General features: G+C 42.0%; 1 protein-coding gene across 1 annotated transcript; it reads right to left on the bottom strand.

The window, feature by feature from the left end:
• Positions 1-270: 270 nt before the first annotated feature.
• LOC149989820 (putative copper-transporting ATPase HMA5) lies at positions 271-5,326 on the bottom strand. The gene is made up of 5 exons (XM_090253997.1): positions 4,677-5,326; positions 4,060-4,194; positions 2,664-3,764; positions 1,247-2,401; positions 271-1,074 (listed from the first exon to the last, which is right to left on the bottom strand). Exons 1-5 carry the CDS (start codon positions 4,875-4,877, stop codon positions 664-666), a joined length of 3,003 nt encoding a protein of 1,000 aa, XP_090110123.1. The 5' UTR covers positions 4,878-5,326; the 3' UTR covers positions 271-663.
• Between the last annotated feature and the right edge of the window lie 5,990 nt (positions 5,327-11,316).

Genomic DNA, 11,316 nt, shown 5'->3' with positions numbered 1-11,316 from the left:
ATTTGCTAAAAAGCCATTTCGTTGTTAAGGATTTAGAGTGTGGAGCTTGATGATATTTGTTTTCAAATTGATTTGATGTGATATAGAATGGACTCTTGAAATAGTTATATAAAGAGAAACATTTTAAGTATATCTGGATTTTTACTCAAGCAATACCATTTTTAAACTGTTTTCCTTTTCAAAGTAGCTTATGTAGTAAGATTTGTTCACTTTAGAAAACATAAAATTAGGCGATAACAATGTAAATGCACATAGTCAAAAGAATCGAAATTGAACAAGAAAAATTGTATTAAATTACAAGTATCTGTAGATGAATCCCATTTAATTCGAATTATATAATGATTTGAGTATCAATTACTAGAATTTTAAGATACATAAAATATTCAAAATAAAATCATCAATAAAAATGCCCACAACAAAATAAACTAATGAATGAATAAAAAATCCTACCCTAAAATTATCAAAGGTGAACACAAATACTATAAAATGAAAAAAAAATATATCTATTTACATGTCACCCAGAGCGCTGTGTTTGAGGCGACACCCGCCCCTGAGCCCAGGCACGAGCGGGCGCCGCCTGAAATACAGCTCCCCGAAGACGCTGTGCAAAACTGATCTGCTTCGCAAAACTGTGAGAAGGCACTGGAACGTGCTCCGCGCCTACTACCGCTGTACACTCGTGTCTATCTCCTCCACCACCTTCGGCCTTTTGTAGCGTTTCAGCCACAGCGACGAACATACTACCGACACCGATGACGCCGCCATGGCTGCACCCGCCACCCACGGAGGCAACCGGAACCCCGTGCTTGGGAACAGCGCCCCCGCAGCTATGGGGATGCCCAGCACATTGTACCCCAACGCCCACACGTAGTTCAGCCAGATCCTGAAGAACGACTTCCGTGACAAGTCTATCCCTGTGATCACGTCCTCCAGGTTGCTCTTCATCAGCACGATGTCCGCCGCCTCGATCGCGATGTCCGTCCCCGCTCCTATCGCCATCCCCACGTCCGCTGCGACCAACGCTGGCGAATCGTTGATGCCGTCCCCCACCATGGCCACCGACGTCCCTGCCGCCTGCATCCCACAAACCTCAGCGTCAGCATGCTTGTTCACCAAGCGTCCTCATCACTCGCCTCTGCTTCCCCCATTACGCAATCCAATCCCACCCCGGCGCTCGCGTTCCCTCCCCAGGTCAAACTCCCCCCGCAGCCCCCACGCATGCTCGTGCACCAGGCAAACCACGAACCTGCATTTCTTCCACGATCCTGGCCTTGTCTTCTGGCAACGACTCTGCGTGCACGCATGGCCTCTCGATTCCCAACTCCCTCGCAATCGCCACGGCTGTGCCCCAGTTGTCCCCCGTGACCATCATGCTGCGCACGCCCATTGACTTGAGGATGCTGATTACTCTGGCTGCTTCCGGCTTCACTGGATCCGCGATGGACACCACCCCCACCAACTCCCTCTCGATGGCAACCATCACTCCCGTCCTGGCCAAAGTCTCCACATCGCGCAAGTGCTCCTCCGCTTCTTCCGATATGTGGATCCCGTGCTCCTTCATCAGTCGCATGTTCCCCACCAGGGTCGCCTTGCCGTCCACCACGGCGCGCACTCCCTGCCCTGGAATGGCCTCGAAATCACGCACCTCGTGTTGCTGCTGACCATGGGACGAATGCTCGCCGCTGATCTTCCTGGAGTACGCGACGATCGCTTTTCCCAGTGGGTGCTCGCTGTTGACCTCCGCTGCTGCGATTGTGTCGTAGAACACGTGCAGAGGAATGTTCGTGAGCAGCTTGGTGTGAACGACGATGGGCTTCCCGATTGTCAGCGTCCCGGTCTTGTCGAAAACCACCGTCTTCACCTTGTGTGCAGCCTCCAGTGCCTGACCCCCTTTGATCAGGATCCCCTGCGTCGCGCCCTTCCCTGTGGCAACCATTATTGCGGTGGGTGTGGCCAGGCCGAGGGCGCAGGGGCACGCGATGACGAGCACTGATATCCCGAACTGAAGTGCCAGCTCGAACTCGTCCATCGCAGCCGGAATCCATGACTTTGGGTACGAGCGTGCTTTGCCTCCAACGTACCAAGCCAGCCACGTGACGAACGCCGCGACCACCACGGCGGGGACGAAGTAAGTGGAGATGCGATCCGCATACTTCTGGACCGGGGCTTTGCCCATTTGGGCGGCTTCCACCAGCCGCACAATTTGTGCCAATGCGGTCTCCGCCCCTACGTGTGTGGCTCGAATGTGTATCACGCCGTGGTCGTTCATGGTGCCTCCTATCACCTTGTCCCCTAATTTCTTCGGTACGGGGCGGGCTTCGCCTGTTATCATGCTCTCGTTCACGAAGGATTGTCCCCACACCACCACACCGTCCGTGGGCACTTTCGAGCCCGGTACCACCTGCGCAAGCCAAAACGACTTTTCATTGCAAGAACGGGCACAACTACAATCATGGCTGCCACGCTACCCACTAGGACCGCTTCACGGGAACGACACGCACCGCAACTCTCTAGCACAAGCTTCTACAATGGCCCACATACAAACCCGACTCTGTTTCCAACCGTCCGACTCTCCGAATCGGTATGGACAGCCGCATCCAACAACCCCCAGCGAAAGCCCAAGCCTGAAACGTAGCACCTACAACACCAGCGCGTAGGCCTACCTTGATGATGTCTCGCCGCTGGATGAGCTCGGCCCCGATTTCCCTCTCTCCTGCCACGTCCCCCTCCTCGTCCAGAGTGAGCAGAGTCGCCTTGTCCGGAGCGAGGTCCATCAGCTTGGCAACGGCTTCCGAGGTCTTCCCCTTGGCCATTACTTCCAAATACTTTCCCAGGATGATAAACGAAATGAGCATCGCGCTCGTTTCAAAAAAATCCGTGCCCTTGAACGTAGGAGACGTAGCCGCCCGCAACACTATGTACACAGAATAAAAGTACGCTGCGTTCGTGCCCATGGCAATTAGCACGTCCATGTTCGACGACCCTCGCCGGAGCGCCTTGTACGCTCCCACGTAGAACCTTCTCCCGATAACGAACTGCACCGGAGTCGCAAGAATCCACCGCAGCAAAGCTCCGATCGACAAGCCGTTCAGCCTGCCGTGCTCCAGACCCTCCATAATGCCTGGTATGTACATAAACACCATGGACAAAAAGAACACTGGGACCGTGAACACCAAGCTCCAAAGGAAGTACTTCTTGTGGTGCTGGATCTCCAAGCCCCTGTCGTGACTCCCACGACCACGAGGTGCCTCCAACTTCGCTGTGAAAACTCCCGCCTGCTCGATGGTCTCTATGAAAGTCCTCGGCCCAGCCCTGTCGGGCTCGTACGATACTGTGACCATCGCATTGCTGAAATCCAAATCCACCGATGTCACGCCGGACAGAGCCACCAGCATCTCTTTCACGAGCTGGAAGTCCGCTGCAGCCGTCACGCCTTCCAGCTGCAGACGGATTCTGTTCGTCTCTTCACCTGCGATCAGAAGCTCGGCCTCGTAACCCAGGTCATCTATGGCGGCGGCAAGCTGGACGTGAGAAATCACTCCAGCATCGTGCCTCACCTCGCACTCCTCCGTGGCGAGGGCTACTACGGCCTTTTGCACTCCATCCAGCTTTTTCAGCGAAGACTCTATGGAGTTTGAGCAAGAGGTGCACGTCATGCCCTTGATACGAAAACGGCTGATGCTCCCGCTCCGTTGACCGGCATCGTCCACAATTGCTTCCGCCTCGAACCCCGCGTCCTCGATCGCCTCCCGAATGCTTTCCTCCTGGATTCCACTTTCCCCGTGTAAGATTCAATGCCTTCCAATTCCACCGCTGCCCACATCCATCTTACTTCTGAGCTCCTAGCTGCCACGGTCCATCTGGCGGATTGCTAAATTGACCCTCTCACCACATGCAAAGTTTTGGAGCACCCCTCACTGCACACCTTTCAAGTCGTTTCCTACAACATTGCTACAAGCATCTTCTTGCCGTCCGCATTGCACCGCGTGCTGCGCGAACGATCCCCGCTTCACCGGTCCCGACGGAATTCTGAACAACACGGAGTGGGAGGAATTGTACCTGTACGAAGGCGGGCCTGTACACAACTTGAGCCCGGTTCTGCAATACTGACACCGTTGCTTCCTCGATGCCGGGCAACCTCTTCACGGCTTTCTCGATGGACCCCGCACACGCTGCGCACTCCATCCCTGTAACCTGTACACCCAATCAACACATACATATGAAATGACGACCCCGTGGAATCAATTGCCAAACCACACATGTCCCATTTGAACCAGCCCCACGCACGTTCTACCACTGGATCAGAAAGTCGAGCGGCGCCGCTAAACGTTGCTAGCACGATCCGCTTTCGGCCCCTGGGGTTCTCCTATGCAACAGACCTTTGAGGAATTCTGCTCCCATTCATCGCTCTCATGTTCAAGTGCTCATCACTGCTTTTCTCGCGAAATCCCCGACTTATTCCAGCGCCAAGCACTTTCACCACGACCGTTCCTACTGGAATTTAACAGGGACTCACAACAGAGATCTCCCCTCCTCCCAGGCCGGGCGATAACCTGCCCAGATATGGCGTAAACAAGAAGGCAAGAAAATCACTCCAAAACAACTCCACAACCACGCCACTCCGGCGTTTCAATGCCGCTGCTAAACCCGCACTTTGTGAGGGTTGCATTACAGACCTTCAAGTTTGCTTTGCGAATCTCCGAGACGTCAACTTCGCCATGCAAGGGCGACAGCGGGTACCGCGGCATTGACGGATACCGAGTTGAAGACGACAAACTGCGCTCCAGCAAAACATCCTCCTTCTTCTTCTTTCTCCTCTCGCTCTCCGTCGCCGACCCCGTTCGAGGTGCAAGCACAACTTTCATCAGCGACTGCATCGCTCCACAACCACCTCAATCCAGCTCTCACGCTCTTCAACTCTCTTCTGCTCCCTCTCTCTCTCCCTCTTTTACGAGCCTCTCAAGAAATCCTCTACAACCTCTTCTACCTGCAATCACGACCGTCCCCGCTCCGAAGCTTACCGCAATTCTCACGCCTGCGCTCTCAATTCCCGCCCACGCTAATCCCAACGACACAAGGTCCTATTCAAACAAGCGGCTGATGCGACACCAGGTCCTCCCCACGTCACGTTCCCCGTCATGCAACTCAGACAGCAGCGCGAATAGGCGCAACACGAACCGTATCCAATTTCAATCCCTACGCTGACTCTACTCCACCACTCTCTCCCACCCCTCCTAATATACCTCACGAAATCGCTGCGCCGTCACCACGGAACGAATTCCTTGTGTCGCACTTTCATGGTGGATCCCAGGATCTCGAATAAGTTCTCGAGGTCTCGAGAGCTGCAGGACCCTTGCGTTGTTCATGAAGGTGGGCCCCACTGTCAATGCCGTGCTCGGCAGGCTTGTCTATTAACAGCTGTCCAATGAAACAAAGCGAACGATCCCCCAACACCCAAGCAAAATATACTCGACCAGAAGCTTCATGCCCAGTTTCGACCCCAACCCACTCACGGCATCAGGGCATGTCCAGATAGACGTCGGAGGGGTCGGGACAGGAGGCCGCGAAAGCATCGCAGACGGCTCACGTTCACTGATGTCTCGCGGATGTCGCCATTCACGATTTCCAATGGTTCATGAACACACTCATCTACTGCAGTGCCGCATTGCGATGCCGTTGCGAACACAGTTGCGAACGCAGATGCGGAGCAACCCGATGACGAACACTTCTGTCCGGGTATCTGCGTCTTGCGGACGAATCCTGGTCGTTGTCAAGGAGTAGCTCCACCGCTTGGCCTTCAATCTCCTCAGCAGTGCTCAATTTCAGTGTTGCTGTCACACCGACATCTCTGTGTTGTATCCATTGAGCGCATGCACGCCGGCTGATGGTGATGGGGCTCCTTTGCTGTGCGTAAGGTAGACAACCCATTTCAGATAACTTAAGCATTTCAGCATATATGCAGTAGGTGCATAAATGGAAAAAAAAAAAAACCAAAACAAAACAAAACAAAAAAAAAAAAAAAACGGGAAAGATCCGGCAAGCTCCTCCTCACTGGCGCTTGGATTACTGCGAGGATGTGTAATACCACATATCTGGCCTGCGAGCGATTGCGAGGTCCAATGCTCAATACCCTGGCACATTGTGTTAGGATTTGATAAATTTATATACAATAATTTAAGCAAGTAAGATATCAATTGAGGATAGGACTTTTTTAGGATTAGGGTTTTAGTTGAGCCTAGCAATGGAGGTTGCACTAAAGTGAGTCATAGTGCCTATAGTACCATTTGTAGTGGGATTGTAATAGTGTGAGGAGACAACATGACGATAACCACGACCTATGCTGTGATACTAAAAAGCAAGTTGACACATGCATCCCTGTCTCTTACAACATTGAAGGTGTAGTACAAGAAGAATAGATCTAAGAAAGAATAATTGGAATTTGAATTGGTTGCTACTATTGCACAAATGGAGCGGCTCATAGATATCCATCCCATGCGAGCATCACCAACTAAGATCCTTTCTAAAAGATTTTTTTGTAGCAAAAAAGATTTCATACTAACAAAATGTGTTGTTTGGGTGATATTAAACGAGGCCAAAGTACCAAAAGAAATGGATTATTTTTAAAAGAAAGTCATAATAGCATATATTGTGGAAGACAATCAATTACCAAAAATCATATAAGACTATGTGACAAGTATCTCAAAAGAACTTGGAAAAGAATTGAATTTAAGTCGCAAATTAGATCATGGCTTCTTCTAGGTCATAGGAAAGGATGTGTCAAGGACATGAATCTCAAAGAAAGAAAACTCAATACACTCTTGTATCACTCAAAAAGATTAAAAAGTCACTCAAAGATAGTAATATATTGAACTAGAATGGCTATTGCTAAAGACAAGAATATTAAAAAGTCTTAAAACAAGACTAAGGACTATAAAAGCAATGCCAACAATGAAGAAGGCTTTACTCTTGCTTCTATATTTACTATCTAACAAGGAGCTATATGACAATGTTCTATAGGATCTCCAATACGTGTTCATTTTATAAAGCATATGTTTTAATTTGCAAGACAAGTTTCTTATATATGCACCATATTGTTGCCAATTTGTAACACAACTATATGGTAAAAATATAATCAAAAATAAAATTTTAATTAATATTTAATCATCTTAGTTCAATAGTAATTCAAGACATTTAAGCATGGCTTTTATAAAAATCTCTTAGTTTATTTTCTTATCTTAATAGCTAGTAGATTCAAGGTTGGTTAATAATTTTACCTTCTAAACTATTAAATTTCTTTTATTGGCTTAGAAAGGCCATAAATTGATAAAAAAAAAAATAGTAAAAAAAGATAAATAATTAATATAATTGATACTAGACTTAAGTTGAAGATAAGATCAAACTAAAAAATCCCTAGGATAGATTGGATTGATATCCGAGGATTAACCATTTGTGGAACATACTTGAAATCAAACCTCCAGTCACTAAAATGGCTGCCTAGAGCAAAATAGGGATTCATTTGAAGATCGGCAATTGGAGTTTGTAAGCTAGCTTCAAGCTTATTCCAAAGTTCTAAGTCTTGTTTTCTTAGGATTTGGAATGAATTTTTAATTGTTGTTCAAAATCAAGATTTGTATCAATAATTTGGAATTTATGCAATATAATCAGGGCTAGCACTCTTCACTACTTCATGCAATTGGTGTCACTGCTCAACATTGTCCAAAGAAGCGATACAATTACAAAATGAGGAATACTACCATCAAAGAAAATAGTATGTCAAAAAATAAGTTTGTCTAGCTACAATAGGGACAGTGTAGCTAGAACCTTATACAATATCTAATGAAGGTCTTATTCTCTCCTCAGAACCTTCTCTTTATTTTACAATAAATGTTATTTTAGGACCTTAACATCACAAAGCCTCTACCTTATTAGATTCAAGAGCCTCAGCTTGTTTCTTAGATGAAGAATTTGCTAAAAGATATAGCATATCTTTAATGAAGAAAACTAAACATATTCATATAGAAGTCATAGATGGTCGTCCATTGTCTTCAAAAAATTTTATTCATGAAACTCTTCCTATAGAAGCAATAAATAATAATTATAGTAGCTTTGTAATATTTAATATGATTAAATCTTCTTCTAATTGAATAATTTTAGATTTATCATTGCTAAAAAATATAATCCAAAAATAGATTGAATTTCTTGTAGTCTTGATTTATTTGAAAGTATAACTAAGAATATAATTGATCAAGTAGAAAGACATAAGTCTACTATAATTAAATCTATATTTGTAGGTGCAAAAGCTTTCTTGTATGTTAGAAAAAAAAGATTATCTTATGTCATTCATATTGTATCCATTTCAAATAGTAGAAAGACTTCAAGCGGTATTCTAAGCCAATATTAAGATTTTCAAGATGTATTTGAGAGAAAGAATGCTGATACTCTACCAAAATATTATCCCTATGATTATTCAATTGACCTTTAAGAAGGAACTCAAGTGCCATTTGGACCAATTTATAATTTATCATAAAATAAATTGGCTAAATTCAAAAAGTATATTGAAGAAAATCTAGCCAAGAACTTTATATGCCATTCCAAATTTTCGACAAGAGTTCTAATTTTATTTGTAAAGAAAAAAGATGGATCATTGCAAATATGTATCGATTATCAAGGACTCAATAAAATCACCATCAAGAATAGATATCTACTACCTTTGATATCAAGACTTCTTGATTAATTATATCAACCTAAGATCTATACAAAAATAGATCTATAAGGGGCATACAATTTGGTATGCATCAAAAAAGGAGATGAATAGAAGACTACATTTTGAACAATGTATAAACATTTTGAATATAATGACATGCCTTTTGGACTTATAAATGCACCAATAGCTTTTGAATATCTAATGAATGATGTTTTTTGAGAGTTTTTAGATGACTTTGTTGTTTGTAACCTAGATGATGTCTCAATCTATTCTAATAATATATAAGAATATGAATTTTATGTTTGTTGTGTATTACAAAAACTAAGAAATACAGGACTTTATGCCAAGATAGAAAAGTGTATATTCTACACTACTCAAGTCGACTTCTTAGAATACATCATTTCAAATGATGGATCCTAAAAAATTTCAAACTATTATAGTTTGGAAGATTTCAAAAATGGTAAGAAATGTCCAATGTTTTGTGGAATTTGCCAACTACTACCAGATCTTCATCAAGAACTTCTCTCAAGTTGCAACTCCACTTATCCATTTGACTTATAAAAACAAACTTTAATGAAATCAAGAAGTAAAAGTAATATTTAAAGCTTTGAATAAAACCTCTATTTTTACACCAATCTTATATTACATTGACTCTTGTAAGATATTTTGTTTCAAAATAGATGCATCAAACTTTACTTTGGATGCCATATTATTATATATAGAAATAGATAATAAACTTCATCTAATAGCTTTTCATTCAAGAAAATTTCTAATAGCCAAGATCAGCTATAAGATTTGTGTCAAAGAACTTCTTGCAATTATAATTTTTTTTGAAGAATGATGCAATTATCTAAAAGGTGCTTCTAATCCAATATTTATTTATTCCAACCATAAGAATCTTAAATATTTTATATAAGAACCTATTTTGATTCATGGCCAAGTCAATTGGAGTATGTCTTTATCAAGATTTGATTTTAAGATTACTTATCGACCCAAAAAATACTAAAGTTTGTCAGACACCTTTTTTAGATATTTTTTTCTTGTATCATAAGAAGAAAATACATCTTTTCATCAACAAAGCATGATTCTCTTGATGTTGGAGCATTTTCATCTTCAAGCAATAAAATCAATATTGACTATTGATTCAACTCTTGTCAAGTAGTTTTGATCAAGTATATCCTCTGATCCTTTCATTTATGATACCAAGAATCTTTCTTCTAAGTCTTATGATGCTTCCAAGTTCAAGTTCAAAAAAAACCTACTCTATTTTAAAAGACACTTATACATTCTAGAAGGAAAAGCATGTTTATGTATTTTTTAAATATGTCATAACTTTCCAACGGCTTGACATTTTGGATACAACAAGACTTTAAAACTTATATCTAGAGATTTTTAGTAGTCACAAGTATGAAAGGGAGTGAAAGACTTTGTTTAGTTATGTAACATTTTTTCAAGGTCAAAAACTCTTTATTATTGACTTTATTGACTTTTCCAATTGTTACCTATTCAAGAACAACCATGGTCTTTTGTTTCTATGGATTTTATCAAGGATCTTTGAGTCTCAAATTCTTATGACTCTATATTTATGATAATAGATCATTTCACCAAGATGGCACATTTTGTACCATGTACAAAAGCTATTATATATAAAAAAGTAGTCAAGCTTTTTCTTGATAATATCTATCGATATTATGGATTACTTAAGTTAATTTAGTTTGTATCAAGATTTTAAAAAAATCTTTTCAAGATTCTAAAAGTAGACATAAAACTATATTTGGCTTTCTATTCTCAAATTAATGGACAAATAGAGTGTATAAATCAAGCTTTAGAATACTATTTAAGGTGCACCATCAATTACCAACAAGATGATTAGACAACTCTTTTGCTATTGACAAAGTTTGTTTATAATAACATAGTATATTTTTCTATATAATAAATATATATATATATAATTTTTTGCTAATTATGGTTATTATCCACAACTTAATGGTTTTAATTTTTGAAAAGTTGATAATCATGTGGTGGAAGATTTGGCAAAATATTTATTTGAATTACATACAATAATGAAGGGACGTCTAAAAGATGCTAAAAAACAATAAAAGAGCAATGTGGATGCTTATCATAAGGAACAACCTCATTTCTACATTGGTGATAAGGTATGGTTACTTTGTCATATTATTAAAATTATTTGTTCTTATGACAAGTTGAATTATCATAGATTTGGACGATTTCCTATTTGTGAACAAGTCAATTCAGCTGCTTATCAATTATATCTATCATAGTCTATGAAAATCTATTCCATATTTCACATTTTTTTTTAAAAGCCATATAAAACAATGAATATCCTAAGAAGAAGACAAATACCACCGTTGTCGTACTGTAAATGCTTACAAAATGTAAAAATTAATTAAAACATATTATATGTTAATAAATCTAGATGTGTGTTCGAGTGGCTAATAGATTAAATTAAAAGGAGTTGGTATAAGAAACTTTACTTTGTTTCTTTACTTGTTTTGATTTTGACATTAAAAAAAAAAAAAAAATATAGGACCTAAATGTTTAGTATGAAGCCTTGGGAGAAGGTGGAAGCTTAAGGATGAAAATCTAAACTA

Source organism: Physcomitrium patens, chromosome 1, assembly GCF_059467195.1.
Source record: "Physcomitrium patens ecotype Gransden chromosome 1, ASM5946719v1, whole genome shotgun sequence".
Lineage (NCBI taxonomy): Eukaryota > Viridiplantae > Streptophyta > Bryopsida > Funariales > Funariaceae > Physcomitrium > Physcomitrium patens.
Note: the sequence above shows the minus strand (reverse complement) of the source record. Positions and strands in the feature narration are given on the sequence as shown.

Excerpts from the sequence above, each read along its gene's own strand:
- LOC149989820 (XM_090253997.1), bottom strand. The coding sequence starts at position 4,877 with ATGCAGTCGCTGATGAAAGTTGTGCTTGCACCTCGAACGGGGTCGGCG. Across the intron at positions 3,765-4,059 it reads ACAGGCCCGCCTTCGTACAG|GAGGAAAGCATTCGGGAGGC; the intron begins GTACAATTCCTC and ends AGTGGAATCCAG. Across the intron at positions 1,075-1,246 it reads GGATCGTGGAAGAAATGCAG|GCGGCAGGGACGTCGGTGGC; the intron begins GTTCGTGGTTTG and ends TGTGGGATGCAG.